The 26446-nt window shown below is 39.7% G+C and overlaps 1 protein-coding gene across 1 annotated transcript in view; it reads left to right on the forward strand.

Annotated features, from left to right (window-relative positions):
• Positions 1-1717: 1717 nt before the first annotated feature.
• NLRP14 (NLR family pyrin domain containing 14) overlaps positions 1718-26446 on the forward strand; it is a 39137-nt gene continuing 14408 nt past the window's right edge. The window contains exons 1-7 of the mRNA XM_043580539.1: positions 1718-2029; positions 2803-2874; positions 6587-8180; positions 11546-11710; positions 14134-14301; positions 24488-24658; positions 25052-25222. Coding sequence (XP_043436474.1) covers positions 1729-2029; positions 2803-2874; positions 6587-8180; positions 11546-11710; positions 14134-14301; positions 24488-24658; positions 25052-25222 — 2642 coding nt within the window. The 5' untranslated portion in view covers positions 1718-1728. The remainder of the gene's footprint in view (positions 2030-2802; positions 2875-6586; positions 8181-11545; positions 11711-14133; positions 14302-24487; positions 24659-25051; positions 25223-26446) is intronic.

The following is a 26446-nucleotide window of genomic DNA, read 5'->3' on the forward strand; positions in this document are numbered from 1 at the left end:
AGCCCCTTTGTTACAAAAAGAAAAAGATTGGCCCAGGCACAGTGAAATCTGGAAATTTCTAGGCAGGACCCTAGCGTGTGTTCTGTGCCTCATTTCCCCTCCCCTACCATAGCTTTTCTGTCTTGGAGAAATCTCATTTATCCTTTGAAGTTTCCTCAAATTTACTTTTTTTTTTTGCTTCTTTAAAAAAAATTATTGTTGGAAACTGTTTTGGTACCATCCTAATCTGTAAACTAGAATATTCTCTGCAGTGCAGACACACACACACACACACACACACACACACAAGGCAAGACCCTAAAACAGCTGATGGCTCCCTCATTACTGTAGGATAAAGTCCTGATTTACTATGTAATTTTGAGGTAATTCAATTTTTGCTTAAGAAGTAAAATCCCCTTCTCCATTTTCCCCCATCCTTCTTTTCCAGGCCCATTAGCAAGAATAGGGGTAGGTATTATGGAAGATGGGAAAGATCTAGGTTTTCTGAATTTCTAGGCAATTCTGTCTGTACCACTTACTAGTTCTGACTCTCTAGCGAACTGCTGAAAAGGAGATAAGGCACTTGGAGACCTGGGTTAAGCGATTACCTGCAGGTGCCTGTGCTGAATAAAAAACTGAATAAGGCTCTTAAGTGGCTGAAAAATAAGAGGAAAACCGGGCTCAGAAGAGGAGGATTTGATAGTTTTTGAAGAGCTGTCCTAGCGGGAGTGAGAGCATGAAATTGCTCAGTTACCTGGAAGGTATTAGGAGAGACTGGGTTATAGGAGCCTGCTGTTTAAGTGTGAGTAGTCTTTGCTGATAAATGCCAGAGTGGAATATGGTCATGGGAGTTGAGGTATGGGAAATGAGAGAGCACTGTTTTGGGTGGGCTTTAACTTGGAACACACCCAGAGTATGTGTGGTGTTGGGGAGTGGGTGTGAACAGACCCTCATTGGCTGTGTATGGTTGTGTGACCAGAGATAACATGACCAGAAGAGGGAGGTGGTGGCATATCTCAACTGTATGAGCTTCAGGAATAATGATACATTGCTGGGGTGCAATAACAGTGTTTCAGGGGCTGAGATCTATGTTGGGTGTTGGTGGGGGAGAGAAGGGATGAGGAGAGTTGCCAGTACTTAGTAGGAGCCTGTTCTGTGCCAGGTGATATATGAACTCTACCTCATTTAATCCATACCATGGTTCTCTGAGGGTGATTCTGATCTTCTCACTTTGCAAGAGAGTAAACTGAGGCTCAGAGAGATGAATTGCCTTTATTTTTTTTAACATTTATTAATTTTTGAGAGACAGAGCACATAAGCAGGGGAGGGGCAGAGGGGGAGGGAGACACAGAATCGGAAGCTGGCTCCAGGCTCTGAGCTGTCAGCACAGAGCCCGACATGGGGCTCGAACTCATGAACTGAGTGAGAGATCATGACCTGAGCTGAAATCAGATGCTTAACTGACTGAGCCACCCAGGTGCCCCTATTTCTTAACAGCTCATAAGTGGTAGGACTGGGAGTAACTCTGGGAAGGTGGAAGAAACATACAGTTGTCTGTGTTAAAGGCATGTTTTTATGACAGCAAATGTGTTCCAGGAGGCACTAGGTCAGTACTGAGCCTAATACACTGGGCTTCAACACATTTGTTGAATTTGTATTTTTATAGGGATTTTGTTTTTCTAATCTTTTCCATCAGTCCTGTTTATTCACATTCTTTTGTTTCCCCCACTGAAGCCTGAGTATTGATCCATGGACAAGATGACAGATGGGTCATCGTCTTCCTTCTTTCCTGATTTTGGGCTGCTCTTGTATTTGGAGGAGCTAAACAAAGAGGAATTGAATAAATTCAAGTTACTTCTAAAGAATGAGACCATGGAATCCGGGTGCTGCCAGATACCCTGGGCTGAGGTGAAGAAGGCCAAGCGAGAGGACTTGGCTAATTTGATGAACAAATATTATCCGGGGGAACAAGCCTGGGATGTGGCTCTCAAAATCTTTGGCAAGATGAACCTGAAGGATCTGTGTGAGAGAGCAAGAGCAGAGATCAACTGTGAGTGATGCTGGGGACCTATCTGGGGGTGGGAGAAGGATGTGTTTCCTGAGGCCCATTGGGATGATTCTATGAAAGGGACTTGGGGATTGAACCATTGTTGGGTAATTTGAGAAACACTGAAGAGGCAGGAGCATTTTGAGTATTGTTACTCAGCCTGGCTCCTTAATTGGGGGTAATTCATCCATCTTGTACCAATTATGATGATTAAAGGAACTGAGTGATAATAATTGTCCCATCTGGTGTTCCTGTGCCTGAACTGCTGCAGATAGTCCTAGGTTGCACTAAATTTTAAGTAATTTCAAATATGATTTAAAATCATTGCTAACATAGGAGGAATGGGCAAAATTTTGTTAAGGGGCATAAGCCAAGCCAATATTTCTGGTCATTCCTAAGTATGAAATATTATAGACGTCAAAACTTCCTTACTCGTATGCTTTACAAGGCTTTACAGCTACAAAGTGTGTATTCATCATTTTCTAGGAACCTCACCATATCCCTGCGAGGTCAATGTAGACCAGGCTTAGGCTAGACCACTTGCCCTAACTACAGGATGGAGGGCCTCGCAAGAGGTCCCTGCTACAGTGGTGCTGACACATCACTTCTCCCCCAGCTAAGCTGGTGGAGTCTGAGGCTCTGTTGGCTCTGCTTTTCATTAGCCCAGATGTCCTAGAATTGGACCACTGAGGCCATTCTGGCCCCTGTTATGGCTTGTCAGTAAAGCTCTCCTTGTTTTTTGGTGAATCTCACAATCCTGTTGGAACCTGTTGCAGGGACAGCCCATTCCCTGGGACCAGAGGATGCCAGGACACAAGAGGAACAAGATGAGCAGGAGGAAGTGCAGGGTGAGCAGATGTTTGGGTTTTTGTTTTGTTGTCAGATTTGGGAGGAGGTTGAGTGTTTGAAATGTGATGGGGGGTTATGCCCCAGGAGACAGTTGTTCACCTCTTCTTAACTTCTAATATACTACCTGTTGATGATTATTCAAAAAGAGTCAACAAAACTGGCTCTCTGGCTGAGGTCAAAATCTGGGCCGTGTTAATTCAGGACCTCAGTGAGCATAGTATTTGGAAACGCCCAGTCAGAAGTTCACAGTCTGATGAAGAAAGGTATATTCGCGTCTCATTTACAAGTTAGAGAGTCCCTGAGTTTGGCAGGGACTATTTGGCTTATCATATCTACTTCCTTCCTTTAGAAATGATGCTGTAATTGAGTTCCAAGAGTGGTGACCAGCTAGTCCATATAGCATGTAGTTTCTAGAACCAGGTCTTCTTAGTCTTCATTCAATACCATTTCCATCCCCCCTGCTTAGCTTTAAATTCCATGTAGTTGAATTCTAGTTCGTGTAAATGGAATTACAGTAGAAAGAAACTTGATCAAGTAAGAAATCATTCTTAACCCAGCTATGCTGCTTTCTGATGGGCCATGTTGTTATTCTTTTTTTTTAATGTTTATTTGAGAGAGAGCAAGCAGAGGGACTGCAGAGAGAGGCAGAGAGAATCCCAAGCAGTCTCGATGCTGCCCAATGTGGGGTGCAAACCCACGAACCATGAGATCATGACCTGAGCCGAAACCAAGAATTGGACGTTTAACCAACTGAGCCACCCAGGTGCTCCTGAGCCACATTACTTCACTCAAGAAGTAATTGATACCTGCTTTATTCCAAGCACTAATAAATAAAAAATGCTTCTTGTGTTAAGTGATCTTGAAGATAACTTTTTGCTTTGAGCTTAATTTCTGATTCAGTGTAAGGAAGTTTATTCTTATGGTATTTATTACTGGCCATAAATTTAGGAAATTAGGATTCCTTCTCATAGAAATTAACTGTTAGAAAATTTGGAAGATAGATAAAAGTACCATGAAGAAAGTAAGTCATCCTCATAGGTGCACCTGGATGGCTCAGTCAGTTCAGTGTCCAACTTTGGCTCAGGTCATGATCTCGTGGTTTGTGGGTTTGAGCCCCACATTGGGCTCGCTGCTATCAGCACAGAGCCCTCTTTGGATCCTCTGTCCCCCCCTCTCTCTGCCCATCCCCCACTCATACTTTGTCTCTCAAAAATAAATAAACATTAAAAATTAAGAACCAATCATCCTCATAATCCCAATTTTCTTTTAAGTGTTACTCTTTTTATGGTATAATATTTAGTAGAGTGTATCTGCCTTGCAATACCTACCTTCTTCTGGAGGAGATCTAAGCATAATCTAGTGGGACATGAATTGTGTTAGATGTTTGTACTTAATGCCCTGGTAGAATAAAGAAAAGAATTATTTACGTTTAAAAATAATTGTAGCTTGTGAGATGTACTGTGAATGAAAATATAGCATGTTTTGAGAAAAATGAAAGAGAACTATTCTAGCATTGGGGTTCAGAGACAGCTTCTCTGAACAGTGACATTTAAGATCTAAAGAAGGAATTGGACTTAACTAGGTAAGGGTGAAACTATGTTTTCACTTTGCTTGGACACTTGGGAATATATTTTTAATTTTAATTCCAGTATAGTTAATGCACAGTGTTATAGTAGTTTCAGGCATGCAATATAGTAATTCAACAATTCTGTACATTACTCAAGTGCTCATCATGATAAGTGTACTCTTAATCCCCATCACTTATTTCACCCATCTCCCCACCCACCTCTCCTCTGGTAACCATCGGTTCTCTGTAGTTGAGAATCTAGTTTTTGGTTTGTCTCTTTGTTTTTTTTTTTCCTTTGTCCATTTATTTTGTTTCTTAAATTTCACATATGAGTGAGATCATGTGATGTTTGTCTTTCTCTGACTTATTCTGCTTAGCATTATACTCTCTAGCTCCATCCATGTTGTTGCAGGTGGCAAGATTTCATTCTTTTTTATGGCTGAGTAATATTCCATCATATGTATATACCACTTTTTATTTATCCATTCATCTATCAGTAAACACTTAGGCTGCTTCCATTTCTTAGCTCTTTTAAGTAATACTGCAATAAACATAGGGGTGCATATATCTTTTTGAATTGGTGTTTTCATATTCTTTGAGTAAATACCCAGTAGTGGGATTACTGGATTGTATAGTAGTTCTATTTTTAACTTTGTGAGGAGTCCATACTGTTTTCCGTAATGGCTGTACCAGTTTGCATTCCCACTAACAGTGCACAAGGGTTCCTTTTTCTCCACATCTTCTCCAACACTTATTGTTTCTATTGTTGTTGATTTTAGCCATTCTGACAGGTGTGAGGTGATATCTCATTATGGTTTTGATTTGTATTTCCCTGATGATGAGTGATGATGAAAATCTTGTGTCTGTTGGCCGTCTGGGTGTTTTCTTTAGAGAAATGTCTATTCATGTCTTTTGCCCATTTTTAATTGGATTATTTGGGTTTTTTGGCATTGAGTTGTAGAAGTTCTTTAAAAAAATATTTATTGGGGTGCCTGGATGGCTCAGTCGGTTAAGCATCTAACTCTTGATCTTGGCTTAGGTCATGATCTCACGGTTTGTGAGTTTAAGCATCATGTCAGGCTCTGTGCTGATAGTGTGGAGCCTGCTTAGGATTCTATCTCACCTTCTCTCTGCCTATCCCCTGCTTGTGCACACACACACACTCTCTCTCTCTCTCTCTCTCAAAATAAATAAATAAATAAACTTAAAAAATTTTTAAAAAGGAATCTCTGCACCCAACATGGGGCTTGAGCTTACAACCCCAAGACCAAGAGTTGCATGTTCTACCAACTGAGCCAGCCAAGCACCCCAGGTTGTAGAAGTTGTTTATATATTTTGAGTACTAACCCTTTATCAGATATATCATTTGCAAATATCTTCTCATTCAGTAGGTTGTCTTTTAGTTTTGTTGATTGTTTCCTTTGCTGTGCAGAAGATTTTTATTTTGCTGTGCAGCAAACCAATGGTTTGCTTTTGTTTCCCTTACCTAAGGAGACACATCTAGAAAAGATAATATTTTTCTTTTCTTTAAATATTCTTCAGGCTATGTTTCAATGTTCATTATTCTTCATAGTTTACTAAAAGGCAGATTATTTCGATCTATAGATTCAGATATGTCTTCAGGTCTTCCCTGGCTATCACTGTTAATTGACCTGTGTTCTTTTTTCATCTGGATGATGACTGTGCTCTCCACATAAGGCATCTTTTTTTTCCTCTATAGAGGAAGAGTACAAAGAGAACATATTTCTCTTTTTTTGTTTTAAGTAGGCTCCATGCCCAATTTGGGGCTTGAATTCACAACCCCAGGATCAAGAGCTGGAAGCTCTACTGACTGAGGCAGCCAGATGCCCCAAAGAAAACACATTTTTAGAGCAAATCTAATTTTTACTTTCCACCATAAATTCATTCTTGTTTTGTCAGTTTCTTATGCATGTTTTAAATCTATAGCAACATGTTTTAGTTTTACTTATATTCTTACCTAAACCAGCTGCACTTTGATTTGAGTGCACATTATTGCTTGTTCTTGACTTCAAGTCCAGTGTTCTTGACTTCAAGTCCAGTGTTCTTGACGTTACAATTGACAGAATTCGCTTTGATCATGTGTTTCTGTGCTTTTTTTTCCTGCTCCATTCTCACTAACTTAGGTGATGGAACAGAATACAGAACCCAAGTAACAGAAAAATATTGTATCACGTGGGATAAAAAGTGTTTATTTGGAGAACCTGAAGATTTCCATCCTGGAGTTGCTCAGAAAGATCAAGAACTGTTGGAACATCTGTTTGACGTGGATGTGAAAACCGGTGAGCAGCCACAGACAGTGGTGCTCCAGGGGCCTGCTGGAGTTGGGAAAACAACCTTGGTGAGAAAAGCAGTGGTAGATTGGGCCCAGGGAAATCTCTACCAGCAGAGGTTTAGCTATGTTTTTTATCTCAATGCAAGAGAAATCAACCAGTTGAGAGAACGAAGTTTTGTTCAAATGATATCAAAGGACTGGCCCAGCACAGAAGGCCCCATTGAAAGGATCATGTCCCAGCCCAGCAGTCTCCTTTTTATTATTGATAGTTTTGATGAGCTGAACTTTGCCTTTGAGGAACCTGAGTCTGTGCTGTGTGAGGACTGGACCCAGGTACACCCAGTGTCCTTCCTTCTCAGTAGTCTGCTGAGGAAAGTGATGCTCCCTGAGTCCTCCTTATTGGTGACAACAAGACTCACAGCTTGTAAGAAACTGAAGCCTCTCTTGAAGAATCCGCATTCTGTAGAGCTGCTAGGTATGTCTAAGGGTGCAAGAGAGGAGTATATTTACCAATGTTTTGAAGACCAGAAGAGAGCTTTGCAAGTATTCAATTCACTAAGAAGCAATGAGATGGTTTTTAGCATGTGTAAAGTCCCCCTAGTGTGCTGGCTTCTTTGTACCTGTCTGGAGCAGCAAATGGAGAAGGGTGGTGACATCACGTTAACCTGCAAAACAACAACAGCTCTGTTTATCTGCTATATCTCTAGCTTGTTCCCACCAGTAGATGGAAACAGTCCTAGTCTACCCAGCCAAACCCAACTGAGCAGCCTGTGCTGCTTGGCTGCCAAAGGAGTGTGGACCATGACATCTGTATTTTACAGGGAGAATCTCAGAAAGCATGGCTTATCTAAATTGGATGTGTCGATTTTCCTGGACCTCAATATTCTTCAAAAGGACATGGAGTATGAAAATTGCTACATGTTCACCCACCTGCACGTTCAGGAGTTTCTTGCAGCTATGTTCTATATGTTGCAAGACAGCTGGGGAACCAAGAACAGTTCCTTTCAGTCTTTTGAAGACTTGAAGCTGTTGCTTGAAAGCAACAGTTATAAAGACCCCCATCTGACACAGATGAAATGCTTTTTGTTTGGCCTTTTGAATGAAGATCGAGTAAAACAATTGGAGAAAACTTTTAACTGTAAAATGTTACTAGAGATAAAATGGAAGATACTTCAGTGGCTGGAGATGATGGGGAACAGTGAAGATTTTCCAGCGCAGGTGGAATTTCTGGAGTTGTTTTTCTATCTGTATGAGACTCAAGATGAAGCTTATATAAGCCAGGCAATGAGCTATTTCCAAAATATTGTCATTAATATTTGTGGGAAAATCCATTTGCTTGTATCTTCATTCTGCCTTAAGCACTGCCAATGTTTACGGACCATGAAACTGTCGATAACCATGGTATTTGAGAAGATGTTAAACTCAAACCCCCTAGCTGAAATTTGGTAAGCATGGAAGTTCCCTGTCAGGGAGTGAGGGAAATAGATTTCATTGGTGGGAGGGGGGGAATTGTTGAGCTGAGGTCCCAGAGCCAGGATAACCCTTCAGGCTTGTCCTACCTTGAGGCAAGGAGGGGAAGCACTGAAACCCCTTATTGACCAGTCGTGGCTACTGGTGAGGAAAGGACAAAAATATGCCTGAAGTGGCTCTCTTGGCCTGAGGGCAATGCCAAGAAAGGGGCTTGGCTGAGAGCTATCACCTGTCAACACCCTTAACTAGAAATAATCTTCAGGTCACATCCTAGCACAGAGTTGCATCCAGTATGGTACACGTTTAACTTTTAAAAAGAATGCCCTCCAGAAGAACAAGGGAATGGGAATTTCTTGCTGAAGCTCGTTTATATAGGGCATCTATCTGTTCCTCTATAAGCTGCTGACCTAGCTCACCTTCCCTGTAGCCTAGACATAGGTCAGTCTTTGCTTTGTAGTTCATGAAAGGTCTCAGCCCTTTAACACCTAACTGGAGAGAGTCCGATGTGGGTAAGAAGTAGTAGGGGCTGAATGAGTATTTTGAAATAATGAGTCTTTAGAGTTTTATGCCTATTATTTTATCCTCTTCTCTTCCTTGAATTGCCTTTTCTGACTCCATCTATGCCTGGGGGAATAATTCAACTATGGGATTAGCTCCAGATTTAACTAAACTTGAGGGCAAAGTATGTGGTATATAGTTATCTAGTGCATGGGAAATTTAATCTCTTACCCAGTTCGATGCTGGTCAAAAGCATATCTCAGTTTATTTTTCAGATTACAAAACTTTGATTCAGAGAAGTTTGCCTGGATAGTAAGTGCACAATTGTCGGTTCAACACACATCAGATAATAGCTAGCATCTGCTTGACCATATGCTGGCAGTCTTCTAAGTCCCAGCTCATTTAGGCTCTCAACAATCCTAGTAAAAGCCTACTAGTAAAAACCCTGAGGTATCAAAAGGTATTAATTTGACTGAGGTCCTACATAGGATTGTGAGTCCTTGGTTTTCCAGCTTAACCCACACTGCCTTGTTGCCATTAGGTACAATCACAGAACCATCTCCCTTGTAAGGACATACATTTCATTTCTCCTTAGCTGTGAGAGAGAAAATTCTAGGCTCAGATGCCATGACCTTTACTGTTCTCGGGGTGTTGTAAGTAATCTCATTCAGTCTGTCTTCTCAATTCTGACTTGGTTCTGTTTAAAGATGTGATTGAACCCAGGGCATTAGAATGTATTTTATCCCCAAGAGTAAACATTAAGAAGACATTCTGACCATTATATTGCTAGTCCTCAGGCTACCTTCCCTTCATCTGTGTTCTAGTGTAATATAATACTAGAGTTGGCCTTGTTGCTAAAATAAGAGTCTGAGAAACCCAGTGTTCTAAGAGGCACATTATAGGTGGGTCAGTGTCTTCCACAACAAAACTATGTTGTAAATTTAATAGCATTGCTATCTGTCTTGTTCACCATTATATCCCATAACATTTCTTTTTTTAAATATATATATATATATATTTTTTTTTTTTTGGACACAGAGCATGCACATGAGTGGGGGAGGGGCAGAAAGAGAGAAGGAGAGAGAGAATCCCAAGCAGGCTCTGCACTGTCAGCGCAGAACCTGAATTGGGGCCCAAACTCACAAACTGTGAGATTATGAACTGATCTGAAATCAAGTGTCATACACTTAACCTACTAAGCCACCCACACACCCATTCCACAGCATTTCCACATAGTAGGGACTTAAATGTTTGAATGAATGATGTATTACCTAGTTTTCTCAAATTTAAGACCTCAGGTGATAACAGAGGCCAGCACTCTGCAATGTTATTCAATCCAATTTTTAAGTAAGGTATGGGGAAACCAATATCTATTGGGTAGTGAAGGAGATCAGGATATGCCACCCTAAAGTATGCCACTTTTCCATTAGAAGTATTCTGAGCTGAAAGCATTTGAGTTCCTGAAACTCCTTACCTGCCTACAAGCAGAGCCTCTAAAAAGAACTCAACTGTCATGAATCCTCTCCCTGCAAGCAATTTCTCTAATTTCTTCTTGGAGGCAAGTTGGCACCACACCCAGGTGGATGTTGTCACAAACTATCCTGTCTCTTCTCTGTTCTCTTAAGGGTCCATTTATCTTTCCAACAAGTCCTTTGTTTGTCCACAAGTGCCTTTTCTCCCTCTGCCTTTCCCCCACTAAATTAGCTATATAAACCCAAATAATGCCTACATCTCTGAGTTACTCATCACTGAATTCCTCCCATGTAGGTCCACAATGCACATGCTAATACAATTTGTATGCTTTTCTCTTGTTAATCTGTCTTTTGCCCATCCAATTTAGAGGGCCCCAGAGAGAACCTAGGAGGCCACAGGGAAAAAGATGCTTTTTTCCCCTCTCCTATAGCAGCTGTTTGTATAAGGCAACATGCTAGACTTTTATGTATTTTAATATAAATAAAACAGCTACCGATTGTTAGCATTTACAATGGGAAACATTTGTTAAGTATTTTGTATAGATTCTTACTGAATCTTCACAGTAATCCTAAGAAATAGATACTATTATCTTCATTGTTTAAGATGAAGAAACTGAGGCTCGCCTAGGCTAGTGATGTTGCCAGATCAGCCAGTTTAGTGAAAGGCAGAGTTGGGACTCAGGACTGTTTTGTTGTAGGGCTTTTGCTTATAATCATAAGGATGTCCTCTGCTTTATTCCTTACTAACCTTTGTTTATAATGAGTTTGTCAATAGTATGCCTATTAGTTAAATTATACAACAGCTACAAATTTACAGAGTGCCTTTGTGTATGTACTAAATTTGACTATTAAATCCCCACAGTCCTGTGAAGGGAGATAGAATTTCCATTTCATACATGAAGAGAGCTCAGAGCTCCTAGAACTGATGTGACTTACCTAAAGTGATGTAGCTAGTCAACGGGAGAACTGGAGCTCAAAACCCGGGCTTCTTAGTCTCCACCCTGTCCCCAGATGTCTCCCTATTACTCCTATTCTTTTTGTAGTCTTATTTTTCTTCTTGATACTGGCTCTTTGGGTATTTGAAGACCTCTGGATTGTCCTTCCTAAGTCTCTTCCTCCAAAGTGAAGTCTCTAGTGTAGTTTTGTGTGTTGAAGAAATCTGTTGAGGGGGTGAGAGAGTTACTAGGCAAACAAAGCCTTTGGGGTGCCAAGAGGAAGATTTTCGGGTGGACTGCACCCACAACAGACCTGCACTGATGTATTCACCATTTCCGGGGTATACTTCCTTTCACCCAACACCATCTTCTGACAGGTGCCCTGGTTGAAACAGATAAATCCATCTTTTCTTTTTCTCAATTATCTAGGCGAAGGGATGGTGGTCATATTACTCATTGCTGGCAAGATCTCTGTTCAGTGCTTCATACAAATGAACACTTGAGAGAATTGGACCTGTGTCATAGCAACCTCAATGAATTAGCCATGAAGACTTTTTATCAGGAACTGAGGCATCCAAGCTGTAAACTACAAAAGCTATTGTAAGTTTGGCATCAGAAAGTCTAATGGAGTTATTCCACCTTCTTTCTTTGTCCCATTGGCTACTACTTATTAGGGGATCCAATAGTAAACAAATATTTAAAATCCACAGTGTAAACTACTTTAAAAACACCACCAGTGGAAACCTCTGGGGATGTGGAAGCATAACCAACTTGTTCTGGGAGTGTAGCAGCTATTGACATGTGTTTTTTGAGGCCCGATAAGGAATTTTGTACGTGAGGAAGGACACAGAGCTAAGGCATTCTAGGCAGCTCAATAGCATTTTCAAAGATAGGTTCTGGAGTACACTACTTTTCTTTTTAATTTCTTTCTCTTGAGGAATAATTTACATTTAATAAAAGGCACAGATAGTAAGTGTCTAGTAAGCTTGATGATTGCATATATCTATGTAACCAATACCCAAAACAAGCTAGAGAATAATTCCATCACCTCTGGAAGTTTCCTTCTACCCCCTTCTATTAGTTTTCTTACCCTATCCAGTCTCAAAGGCAACCACTTTCTAAATCTATAACTATAGATTAGCTTTGTTCTTGTAAATAGCTTTGATTGCTTCATGTAGTATGTATGTGTTGTGTCTGTATTCTTCTGCTCAACAAAATGTTTTAAAAATTTACCTATGTAGTTGTATGTTTTAGTAGCCTGTTTCTTCTTATTGCTGATGTGAGTATTCCATTGTTTGACCTACTGCAGCTCATTCATTCTCTTTTGAATAGACTCCTGTGTTGTTTCCAGTTTTTGGCTATAATGAATAAGGCTGCTATGACTATTCTTGCACGAATTTTGTATGTGTGTGATCTATGTTCTCATCTCTTGGGCTAATATTTAGGAATGGAACTGCCAGTTTACAGATGGATGTTTAACCTGTTAATAAATTGCCAGCCAGCCCTTTAGAGTGGTTGTGCCATTTTGTAGTCCTACTGACAATATATGAAAGTTCCGGCTGCTCCTCATCCTGGCCAACATTTGCTACTTTATTATATCCTAATTTGATTCTACAGACCCTATCATTTTTTTACATTTGCTGGTTTACATGGCTTTCCCCCTTTTGTCTACTGGTTCTACTAAGAGCTGGAACTGATGCTATTTAGTACTGTATTCAATGCCCATCCATGTGCTCAAGGCCTAATTGGTGCTCAGTAATATGTATTGAATACTGAACAAACGATTAGCACTGGAGATTGATGTTCTTTTTTTAGGGGAGGGGGACAGGCTTCTCCCTAAATATTTCCCTTGGAATCTCCATGTTTTCAGTGAGATCTGACCTTAGATTTAAAGTACCAGATTTGGTCTGGTTTTGTACCATAGATGGGGTAGTCAACTGCATAGATGTCATGATTAAGGGGTTCCTGGAAATCCTTTTCATTCACCCCCAGGCATCTCCCCTACATTTTCCTTTTACTGAAAGTCACCAATCTAAAGCCCTGAAATTGCTACTGCCTTCTCTGGGGTTAAATGGCTCCCCCTCTTTTACAGTGCAAGGGTTCCTTAGGGGGTGACACCATGAAAGTAGCTCTTAGTCTTTCTCACCTCAGTGTGGTCTTACTTCCTCAAGTCCTTTTTCCTTAACACATGAAATTGTACTTCCAATTTATATTTAGTGAGTGCATTCGGCACTTTTACTGGATGATGATGGTTAATGCTGTAAACAGGTGAAAGTTTTATTTTCCTGTGCTTGGCTAGAAGGGGGGTGAGGGTGAAGGTTAGGTGGTGGATGAAAGGGAGGAGAGGTGATGTTACACAGGGATGTTTTGAACAGTTAGTGAGCAGTGTAAGCATATTAGGCATTTGGGACTACCAGAGGCACTTACAGAAGAATCAGATATAGCTAACAGTGACTGAATAGCAGATAATAGCTAGGAAGAAAAAGGGGCATATTTAACTTCCTCCCATATTTAGCTTTGGGCTGTCTCTGTACACTTAAAGTCCACAAGATGACAGCGTCTTTTGCAGTGATATGTTTTGTTAATGTTGCACATCAAACAGTTGATATTAATTATGAACTCACCTGGGGTTATTTAAAGGATTAAATGTGAATTAATGCTGTAATGAAGTATTTGGAATATTCCCCATTATTTCTGGTAGTCATTCCTAGGATTAAGAGTTCAAAACCTCCTCTTCTGCTTTTCCTGATGTTATTACCTTCTTTTCCTTCAAGGTCAAAAAAAAGTTGAGGATATCAGTTGTCAGGATGTAATGGCTATCTAAGTAGTAACCCAATTATTTTTCTAAGCAACATCCTGAAACTCAGATTTCTGAGAAATCGTGAAATCTGAGAAATCCACAGTAAAATAAGAAACGGCAGGAATATTTAGTTATCTAAGAGTTGGTTTTGAAAAGAAAGTGAGTGCTATAACCAGGATATGAATAATTTTGTAATTCCCCCCTTCCTATTTTTATTCTGAAGGATGAGATTTCTTTCTTTCCCTGATGGTTGTCGGGATATTGCTAGTTCCTTGACTCACAACCAGAATCTGATGCATCTCGACCTGAAAGGGAGTGATGTAGGGGACAATGGAGTAAAGTCCTTGTGTGAAGCCTTGAAAAACCCAGAGTGTAAACTACAGAATCTGAGGTAAGTTGTGAGGTTTTTTTTTGTTATAACTGAGACTTTTGTCTGTCCAAACAGACTTTACAGCCTGGATTTACTATTCATAGGGCCAGCTTAAATCTATTTTCATGATATAGAATGTCAGGAATCCCCAGATTCAGGGTGATTTTCTCCTGACAGGACTTTTAATTGCTTCCCACTAAAGACCCCTCATTGTATGGTTCCATGTCAACATTTCCTAAATTAAAAAAAAAAAAAACAGACCCAGAATTTAAAATTATTTATATTTAAGTGCAGCCATATGTGTATTTATTGTATCTTTGAACGCTTACAGAAAAGAATGTACTAATGCTAACTGGGGCCAGTGTTAAGCAGGCTCAGTTTTACTTAAGTTTTGATAACAAATCACCCTCCCCTTATAATTGCAACTCGGTGACCAGTACAGAAAGCTGAGGAAGAAGAGCACAGTGACTGTCAACTGTCAAGGTGTTTGTTCATTCTCACACACTGTGGATCCTAGTGCTGGGTCTGATTTTCTCTGAAAGTGAGAGGGTTGGCAATCCTACTAGGTCCCCACATTTGTGTGACTGGTTTCAAGGGAGATATTATTTTCCAGTGAAGGGTTTTTAATTCAGTTTTTGACAAAATAAAACCAAACCAGAGCAAAATAAAAAATCGCTGCAATAAATTTTACCTTAGAAGTTTTTATCCCTGGACTCATTTGAGGGGTGGGGTGGGGGAGTAAGGCAGAACCTTGATGCATGAAAGGCCAGGATAGGTCTGTATTTGTTAGAAGCAAATTATAATCTATATGTAGAAATCACAAGTAAAATGTGGAACAAGACCTTCTTTTTGACCATAGGCAGGTGAACTATATTAACATTGGGAATTCTTAAGTCTCCCCAGTTTTTGTAGGATGAAATTTACTTATAGCATATCCAGAAAGTTGTTGGATGCTTCTTGAACATGGGTTGAGTTCAATTGTCGGCAGGCCAGGTTGGGGGGTATTAGTATTACCATCTGTGAAGTAGTTTTAGGACATGGTGAGGAATTTTCAGTAACCTGCAGCTTCTAGTATGGAACCCAAGTGAGAAGTAGGTCATTGGTTCTTCTGTCTACAAGTGAAACATGTTAGTAGCAAAAAGCTGTTAAATGGAAGGAAAGATGTTTTCTTACAGTGGGAACCATGGGTCCAAGACAAAAATGCCTTGGCACTTGACAGAGCAGCAGGACTGGGGTAAGATCTTTTTCATCAGCTGAGATTTGAACAATGTTTTCCACCGATAAGCCTTAAGGTAGACCCAGTTACTAGGCTTTCAAATAGGAAACCATCTGTCTGTGTCAACTAGTGGGGCTCCTTATATCAGTAAATAAAATGTTTTGGTGGCAGAAGTCACCAGAGCTTTGTAATAATTGAGCACTGCCTTATGTAGGATTGGATGCTCTCCCATAGTGGGTAACTCCTGGAAGTAATCGATAGTCTTATAGACTTTGTATTAACGCTCTGGAGAAAGTTTCAATTTTACGTTTACTTTAGACCTCATGTCCTAACAGCTGTGGACAGTTGACTGGCTACGGTAGTCTGGTTTAAGCATAGTTCATGCTGAGCTTAACATTGTCAAATTGCATTTTGCTGTTTTACTATTCCCACTGATTCTAGTTGATGTGAGCAGTGAAAGCATTGATAAATCAGTAGACCTCTGCCAGGCTGCCTCACAGAAGATCCCCAATTACTGTAGGAACTTTGCAAATATAAAGTATTTAAGAAAACTTTAAATTCCTGAGAGACTCCTGTCAGCCCTTAAACATGAGCATACTGGTGGAAAGGTACATACAATCACTAATTTCATGTGAAGATTTCACTCTACTGTGTACTAAAGGTTCCCCTCCAGAAGGGGGAGAAGTATCTACTCTCCTTGTCCTGATAATTTTTTCCACATTGTGGGCCTAATGATAGGGTAGTTCTTAAAGTATGTTGAGCAAATAAGGGGAAAAACAAAAACCTTGGGCAAACTAATAATGCCTCATTGTGCCCAGAATCCTTTCTTATTTTGCCTGTGCTCTGCAATTGGGGGTTAATATCAAGGTGAGGGAGCAGTTGATTCCACCAAACAGCCACATGAAGAGTACCAAAACAGTATTAACGTAAAACACTCCCTACATCTTCAAAGATTTTGAATTAGAGAATATTCCAGAAGGGTACCATCTAAAACAGTTGCAAGAACAAACTGATTAGTTGATCAAGATAAGAGGAAGATGGGGCACCCAGGTGGCTCAGTCAGTTAAGCGTGTGACTCTTGACTTCAGCTCAGGTCAAGTTTGTGAGTATGAGCCCCACATCGGGATTGGGATTCTGTCTCCCGCTCTCTGTCCCTCCCCTGCTTGTTCTCTCTCTCTCTCTCAAATTAAAAAAAAAAAAAAAACAACAAAGAACTTTAAAACAAAACAGATAAGAGGAAGGTGCCTGGGAATAACAACCACAGCCTTGACTGTATTATTAACCAGAATAAAATAGTTTATAAGATGTAGATAGCATATGGACCAGTGGAAAATTTTTGCTTTTCCAGGAGTTTAGAATCGTTCTAGTGTATTATAATTGTTGACAACCATAAAGAGTTCAAAAGTATAATGGGTCCTCATAAATATGAAAAGACTTTGGAAAAGTGAGAGTGTATATACTTTGAAATCAGAATTTCTGCCACCTGCACAGATGACCCAGCAGTCAGAGACTGGAGTTGGAAACTGAACTACTAGTCCTGTTTTCTCTATTACAAAAATGTGTTTTAGTCATTAACTTTCATAAACCCTGATATATATCCACAGCCTCATAATCATCCCAAACAAGTGCTTTTTTTTTTTTAAGTTTATTTTTGAGAGAGAGCATGCTGAAGGGGCAGAGAGAGAATCACAAGCAGGCTCTGCACCATCAGCACAGAGCCTGATGCAGGGCTCAAAGTCATGAACCATGAGATCATGACCTGGCCAAAATGGAGAGTTGGATGTTTAACTGAATGAGCTACCCGGGCACCCCCCAAACAGGATAAAATGTAAAATTACTTTAAATGTAATTTAAAGATTTAAGCCCTAAGTTCAAACATAAATAGGAATATAAGACAATAATTGATTTTGCCATCTTAATTTGAATAATATGAAGAATAAACTGTAACAAATTGGTAAGAAAGTAATTTATGTTCTTGTTTTGAAGTTTAGCATTTTTAGAAATTTTTAGATAAATAACTAATTTCTAAAATATTCTATTAATCTAAGTTTCCAAAATCAGTAAATTTGGAAACTATATTTAAGTCAACATTAAAGATAGTATAACCACTGCTAAGAATATTGCAACACAGTACACCTCAAAAGTTGATTCAAAAAGCATAATATTTGCAATATTGTCTGATTCCAAGATTTGTAAGATTCCAGTTTATAAATATGTTGGTCATTTATGCAACTCATTTTAATTATGTACTGAGATTTATATTTATATGCTTTTAAATATTAATATAAATAATATTTAACCTACAGGGGAAATGTGAGAGATTTAGAAAGTTCTTTAAGATTTTTTTTTTTTTTTTTTGTTAGGGGCACCTGGGTGGCTCATTTGCTTAAGTGTCCGACTCTTGATTTCAGCTCAGGTCATGTACTCATGGTCCATGGGTTCGAGCCCCATATCCGGGCTCTGTACTGACAGCGTGGAGCCTGCTTCGGATTCTGTCTATCCTCTCTGTCCCACCCCTGTTTGTGCTATCTCAAAAATAAATAAATTAACTTTAAAAAATTAGTAAATAATAAAGACTTTTTTGTTAAAGAAATACAAAGCCATATGTGATCTTAAAATCTATGTTTGCATTTTTATTTCTCACTGTGGTAAATTAAGGAATGAGTCCCAAAACCATCTTTTAAGTTTCAAGTTACAGAACAAATTAAGTTAATCTAATGATTTAGCTTGATTTGTAATAGGTCCATGAAACCTATCTTGTTCATCCAAAGACCTTCTCTCGCAGTGAACAATTTCTGCAACCATATCCCTTTAGAAACAACTCTGCCGTTTCTCAATTTCTCATGCCTGTCAGAAAAATAGGGGTGCTTGGATGGCTCAGTTGGTTAAGCATCCAAATCTTGATTTTTGGCTCAGGTCAGGTTTTGGGTTAGTGAGATGAAGCCCCGTGTGGGGCTCCATGCTTTCAGCCCAGAGATTGGGATATTGTCTTCTCCCTCTCTCTCTGCCCCTCCCCCGCTCAGACGGGGAGCTTGTGCACGTGCCTGCTCACTCTTAAAATAAATACAGTAAAAATAATAATAATAATCTCGCATTCAAATAAAAAGTTACAAAATTCTCGGGCAACCTAGAGACCACATAGCAGACATTTTCACAAAAGAACATTCACACAGCTGTTCTGAGGTCCTGGAGGGTTCATCCTCCAGGGCAGCAGACCCTTCTAACTGAGGAAGGGCCACTTTGTCTTGAGCAATGCCTCTTGAGTGGCAATTTTCTAATCCTGTGCTGCCAGAAGCACAAAAGAGCTTATTCCACTGAGCCTCAGCTCCTAGAGAAAACTGGCATCATGCATCAGATAAAGTCCTACTCTGTGTCTCACACCAGGAGATGCTTATTCTTGACACGTGGATTCCTTCTGAGTGAGCTGCATCAAGGACCACCTAATGGACCTGTACCCAGTCACAGCTGGTCAGAGCCACAGACTGCAATCAATGAGAACAAAAACAATGAGAACAAGTTTATAATTTGCTTACTTTTTAAAATTTATATCCAAGCTGGTTAACATATATTGTAATAATGATTTTAGGAGTAGAATTTAGTGATTCATCACTTACATGTAACATCCAGTGCTCATTACAAGTGCCCTCCTTAATGCCATCGCCCATTTAGCCCATCCCCCACCCAGCACCCCTCCAGCAACCCTCATTTTCTTTGTGCTTAAGAGTCTCTTATGGTTTGTTTCCCTTTCTGTTTTTATCTTATTTTTGCTTCCCTTCCCCTGTGTTCATCTGTTTATTAAATCCTACATATAAGTGAAATCATATAATATTTGTCTTTCTCTGACTTATTTTGCTTAGCATAATGCACTCTAGTTCCATCCACGTTGTTGCATATGGCAAGATTTCATTCTTTTTGATCACCAAGTAATACTCCATTGTATATACATACCACATCTTATTTATCCATTCATCAGTCAGTGGATATTTGGGCTCTTTCCATATTTTGGCTATTGTTGATAGTGCTTCTATAAACATTGGGGTGCGGGTGCCCCTGTGAGTCAACTTTTTTGAATCCTTTGGATAAATACCTAGTAGTGCTGTTACTGGGTCATAGGGTAGTTCTATTTTTAATTTTTTGAGGAACCTCCATGCTGTTTTCCAGAGTGGCTGCACCAGTTTACGTTCCCACCAGCAGTGCAAAAGAGTTTCTCCGCATCCTCACCAAATCTATTGTTGCCTGAGTTGTTAATGTTAGCCATTCTGACTGGTATGAGGTAGTATCTCATTGTGGTTTTGATTTGTATTTCCCTGATGATGAGTGGTGTTAAGCATGTTTTCATGTGTCTGTTAGCTATCTAGATGTCTTCTTTGGAAAAGTGTCTATTCATGTCTTTTGCCCATTTCTTCACTGGATTATTTGTTTTTTGGGTGTGGAGTTTGATAAGTTCTTTATAGATTTTGGATACTTACCCTTTATCTGATACGGCGTTTGCAAATATCTTCTCCCATTCTGTTGGTTGCCTTTTAGTTTTGCTGATGGTTTCCTTTGCCGTGCAGAAACTTTTTATCTTGATGAGGTCCCAATAGTTCGTTTTTGCTTTTGTTTACCTTGCCTCCAGAGACACGTCAAGTAATAAGTTGCTGCAGCTGAAGTCAAAGAGGTTATTGCCTGTTTTCTCCTCTAGGATTTTGATGGCTTCCTATCTTATGTTTAGGTCTTTCATCCATTTTGAGTTTACTTTTGTGTATGGTGTAAAGAAAGTGGTTCAGGTTCATTCTTCTGCATGTTGCTGTCCAGTTTTCCTGGTACCAATGGCTGAAGAGACTGCCTTTTTTTTCCATTGGATATTCTTTCCTGCTTTGTCAAAAATTGGCTGGCCATACACTTGTGGGTCCATTTCTGGATTCTCTGTTCTGTTCCATTGATAAAAGTATCTGTTTTTGTGCCAGTACCATACTGCCTTGATTACAGATCTGTAACAAATATTAAAAATTATAATTTGCGGGGCGCCTGGGTGGTGCAGTCGGTTAAGCGTCCGACTTCAGCCAGGTCACGATCTCGCGGTCCGTGAGTTCGAGCCCCCCGTCGGGCTCTGGGCTGATGGCTCGGAGCCTGGAGCCTGTTTCTGATTCTGTGTCTCCCTCTCTCTCTGCCCCTCCCCCGTTCATGCTCTGTCTCTCTCTGTCCCAAAAATAAATAAACATTGAAAAAAAAATTTAAAAAAAAATTATAATTTGCTTGGAAATTTTCAGTCAAGGGCCTCCTTGTAGGGGCACTATAGAGAGAGAGAGTTGGGTCAGTTCCCCACCAGAACCCAAATGCAAGTTAATGTGTCTCCTCTGTTTCACTGGCCCATATGTAGGGGTTAGCTTAGAGCCACCGTCGTCAGCTCAGCTTTTGATTGAATTACTGGTGATTGATGTTTTGTATTAACATAACTGAGACAAGACCTTCAAACTCTCAAAAACAAGAGACCAGAGTTACATTTTTTTATTTCCTTCTGCATGTGAGAGAAGAGGAGAGCCTTGATGATCTTTCTGATTTGACACAATCTGTTCCATGTTTGTAACATTTAGAAATTCAGAAGTAGCAATTTGAATATTACAGGAGTGACACATTATTAAATAAGACACTTGGTCAAAATTATAGACTTACTAGAACTTAAGGGTTGTTTTCACAAGACACAGTAGCAATTTCTAAAGTCCACATGTCTTCTTATAAGACTTCTTTTTTACAATGAAATATTTTCAGACTTGTAATACCATCTGCTTTTCTTTGTAGCTATAAGGGAAAGAGGGAACATTTTCTTATGAGGCTGAGATTTCATTTGTCAGGAATTAGGAAGTCCATAGCTGAAATTCCCTTAGTGCTAAGGGAAAAGAAGAAAGCTTGAGAAGCTCAAACTTGTAATATGGAAAGGATAAGAGCGAAACAGATCATGAACAAAGAACGTGAGCCGTGTAATATTTACATCCCCAGCTGAAAACCTTTTTTTTAGTGTTTACCGTTTCTGTTCTTTGCTTCCTGAATGCATTACATTGTGTTTCATTTTTGATCTATGTGTATGTGTGTCTGGAAATTTGCAAGTAGGATATTGCCTGTTTTTATTGGATTATTATCACCCTTCAGGGTTTTTCCCTCCAAATGTGTTTGAATTACCAAATTTAAAAGGATTAAAGCATTTAAAATACCCTTATGTAAGGCATTGCATTTAATGTACCTCTGTCATACAATTTCCAGCATGTTAATTTAATCAGGATTATGGGGGCTACACATTTTACATTTTGAACTCTTTCAGAACTTTTCTGACTTTTTGTCATGGCGATGCACATGAATACAACAATTATTCAAATTTAATTTTATATACTTTTTATCGATGTATATGTGTATTTTTTTTGTTAAACTTTCATTTCTTACTGTATAAAATCTTACATTTCATTCATTGCATTATTGGCCGTATAATTTTAAATGACCATTTTCATGAAATGTATATGAATGATATATTTTAGGACTTCATTTATATCCCTCAGTTGCCCTCACAGATGATTAACTTCTTGTTTATTTATAAAGTTTATTTATTTTGAGAGAGAGAGAGCAGGGTAGGGGCAGAGAGAGAGAGAGAAAAAGAGGATCCCAAGCATGTTCCACGCTGTCAGTGCACAGCCCGATGTGGGGTGGAACTCACAAACCATGAGATCATGATCTGAGCCGAAATCAGACACTTAACCAACTGAGCCACCCTGGAATCCTGATGATTGACCTCTTACCTGGGTCTGAGGGCTCTATTTTCCTTCTTAGCACTTTGACTTTGGTACATTGCTCTGCAGCATTTGGTGTTCTAAAGTCTGAGGATAACCTGACCCTTGAACCCCTCACCTTCCTGCCCACCTTCCTGGTTCATACGTGTTAGTTTTCTCTCATTGGTGTTGTCCAGGTAGTTTTCCTTACTTTGGCATGAAAGTACCGTTTAATCTGCTAGCAACCTTTTTTTCTGCCCAGGAATTCTTTCTTTCAATTGGATTTTTAAAAATGGGTTTGTTTCTCTTGCTCTCTTTCTTCAAGAGCATCTCATAGTCATTGGTTGTAGCTCCTTTCCTATATAACTCTTACTTACTTTTTGTCACTTTAATCTTTTTTCATCCTTCCTCCTTGAGGAGTTTCTCACATATTTTCACTGCTTTTGTTCTTTATTGCTTCACATATGGATTCCAGTTTTCTCCTGTTTTTAAACTCGTTGGACTCTTTATCTTAAACCCGCTCCCTTTCTCAGTGTTACCTCTTCTTAGGATGTGCTCTTGTTCAGAGAATGTGCACCTTATACATTTAAGATGTAAAGCAAGCTTTTCTAAACATTTTCTTCTGTTTCCCCATTTTCTGTTTTTCATACATGTACATATTTTCTGTCCTTTAGTTAAACTTTAACATTTTATCCACAGGCCCCATAATATTGGAATCTTCGTCTGCTAGAAGAGCTGGAACCCAGTGTATGACGCTTCCCTTGTTTCTCTAACTGCCTGCTTGGCTGTTGCTGTAATACCCTTTTGTATCACCCTGTTCAGCCGTAACAAATACCACAGACTGGGTGGTTTAAACAAAGGAAATTTATTTGTCACAGTTTTGGAGCCTGGAAGTTGAAGATCAGAGTGCCGGCAGGGTATGTTTCTGATGAGGCTTCGCTTCTAGGCTTGTAGAGAGCCGCCTTCTCCTGGTGCCTTCATGTGCCTCTTTCATGCGTGTGCAGTCCTGGTACCTCTTCCCTTCTTATAAGGGCACTGGTCCTTTCGGATTCGGGGTCCCCTCTTAAGACCTCATATAACCTTAATTACTTCCTTAAAGGCCTTGCCCCAAATATAGTCACATTGCAGGCATGGGCTTCAACATCTGAATTTTGGGGAACACAGTTCAGTCCATAACACCTTTTCAGGGTAAGTTGAGGTTTCCAGCCTTAGGTGATCCACTGAGGTCTAATTCTGGATTGAGGAGGGAGATTCTCTTGTTCTTACCTATATACACCCTTATTCTGATGAAGACAAACAATTCCTGAGGGACTGGGTTGATAAGTGCTTGATTCAAAGGAGTAACTAGAGTGACTCCCAAGTTCCCGGAACACTGGTGTCACCTTCCTCGTCTTACGAAGAGCTGGTACCAGGCCCAGGCTTCTCCAAGCACAAGCTGTCTCTAAATAGGAGTCTCTACAAATATGGTCTCTTCATGTACTTCTTCCTTTCTTCTTTTGGTTCCCTTCTTCTTTTGCTTTATTTTTAGAGACTGTTTTATTTCTGATTTACTTTTTATTTAAAAAAAATTTTTTTTAATCTTTATTTATTTTTGAGACACAGAGTGAGAGTGGGGGCAGGACAGAGAGAGACACTGAATCTGAAGCAGGCTCCAGGCTCCAAGCTGTCAGCACGGAACCTGACTCAGGACTTGAACTCATGAACTGTGAGATTATGACCTGAGCTGAAGTCAGAGTCTTAACCAACTGAGCCCCTATTTCTGATTTACTCCTAGTTTTTACTCTTAAGGACTGGGTTCCTCAGAAAACATGGATTGACTCCCATGAATAGGTGAGTTCTTGGTAGACAGCTGTGGGAATCACAGCTTTTCATCCTGACTTCCTGCCCCATGTTTTTCAGAAGTCAGAGTGCAAGGACTCTACACCCTTCAGTCCACCTTCTTCCATGTTGTAGTTGGAGGAAATTCCTCCTAGAGAAAAAAAAAGTATCATATAAAAATACTTCTTTAGGACTTCCATACATATTTTCATAGGGAATTGGGGAGATGGGGATGGAAAAGACAAGCTTTCTGCTCTCCCCTTCCTAGCTCCCTAGCAGATCCTTGTGCTTTAGCTAAATAACTCATTGCAAGTAGGGAAGCTGGTTTTCAGAAGGGGTCACAAAGTCTGGGAGCCCACACCATCTGGCTGGGTGAGTGGTGGTCATAACTCTTCTCTGAGGAGGGTCATCTCTGGTTTCCTGTGTTGTTTTTCAGCTTGGAATCCTGCGATCTAACTACAGTTTGTTGTCTAAATATCTCTAAGGCTCTCCTTAGAAGCCGGAGCCTGGTATTTCTGAATCTGTCGACCAATCACCTATTAGATGACGGAGTCAAGCTGTTGTGTGAGGCCTTAGGACATCCCAAGTGTCACCTAGAGAGACTGTCGTGAGTCTTGCTGGTTTGTTTTCCCTGTAGTCCTTTTGGGCAGTCTTGTGTGACTTAGTTAAGAGCTGTATGGGCAAACTGTTTGGGTCTGGACACCACTTGGCTCATTTGTCAATCCTGGATGAGCTCTACATGAAGTCCTCTTTTGCTTTCTCTCTCATTAGACTTTTAACTGCTGCTTTTCTTCATGAATGCTTATTTTTATTACTATTTTCCTCCTCCTCTCCCTTGTATGTAGCTGCAAGGGCATTTGTAATTTTAGTAGGTTTGAAAGGTTGATTCTATAGTAGAGATATAAGGACTGTAAGTACCAGCTAGTGTCCCTGAGAAGAGGATGAGAAACATGAACTTTGGGATTTGACTGGTCCCTTCCCAACTGTGTTTCTCCTTCAGCTTAGAAAGCTGTGGCCTCACAGTAGCTGGTTGTGAGGATCTTTCTTTGGCTCTCATCAGCAACAAAAGGTTGACACATTTGTGCTTGGCAGACAACATCTTGGGAGATGATGGAGTAAAGCTTGTGAGTGATGCCTTGAAACATCCACAGTGCAATCTCCAGAGCCTTGTGTAAGTGAGCACTAGTTTTCATCCTGCTGATGTATACATTTTGAAATATATTTTAGAAGGGACAGTGTTATAAATATAATCTGTCCCTTGCATTTTCCCTACTGTTATCAATAATGATAATGCAGATGATGAGGATGATGGTATTAATGATTGCCATTTGTTGTGTCCTTACTCTGTGCTGGGCCCTGTGCTAAATTTATTTAATCTGCACAAATGTACCTGTTGGTGTCCAATTGGCCACTGAGTTCTCAGCCCCAGGTGAGAAATGTGAGGCTTAGAAAGATTATATAGTTTGCCTCATGTTCATGAGCACATGGTGGATTCAGGACTAAAGTCTGCCTGTCCAACTCCATATTCTGGGTCTAGAACAGGTAAATGTATATGAACACCACTAAACAGGAATGTAGCATCCCATGGTATGGCTGGATCACAGTGTGATTATTCTGTTCATTGCCCTTAGATGAATTCCCAGATGTGGAATTGATGAACCAAAATTTTTATTTTGTCAGACGTGGTTACATTTTCTCCAATAGATTGTTCATAATTCCTTGGCAATCTAGAAGCCTGCATTTTAACATCCTCATCGAGTATCTACTGGTTGTTTTTTTTTATCAGTATTTATTAGATAATTGAAAATAACTTTAAAAATGATTTGATGTTGAGGGGCGCCTTGCTGCCTCAGCTGGTAGAGCATGTGACTCTTGATCTTGGGGTCATGAGTTCAAGCCCCACCTTGGGCATGGAGCCTTCTTAAAAAAATAATAAAATAAATAAATAAAAATAATTTAATGTTGAGCATCTTTTCAAATGTTTTTGGCCTTTAATATTCTAGGAATTGCCTCTTCATAGGCTCCATTTTCTTCTGGATTTTTTCTGTTATATATGTTATGGTTATTAATATGACATACATTATAGCCATTATTTTTTCTGTTTTGCAAATAATTTACCTAGCATGTTTCTGTATGTTTTCTCGTGGCCATTTTTAGAATACGGAAGTTTAAAATTCTTGTGAAGTCACATTATCTTCCTCCTCATGACTTTTAGAAGTTTTGTCATAATTGGAAATACCTTTATTTAAAAAACCCTACTTATGTCTATTCTTTATGGTTTAATTTTTAACATGTAAGTGTTAAATTATTCCTACTTTGTTGTAAGGCTTAAAACTTATTTTCTCCCATATGTCAGGTCTGCTTTCCCAAATGACTTATAGTATAATAGATCTTT

This window comes from Prionailurus bengalensis, chromosome D1 (assembly GCF_016509475.1).
Source record: "Prionailurus bengalensis isolate Pbe53 chromosome D1, Fcat_Pben_1.1_paternal_pri, whole genome shotgun sequence".
In the NCBI taxonomy this organism is placed as follows: domain Eukaryota; kingdom Metazoa; phylum Chordata; class Mammalia; order Carnivora; family Felidae; genus Prionailurus; species Prionailurus bengalensis.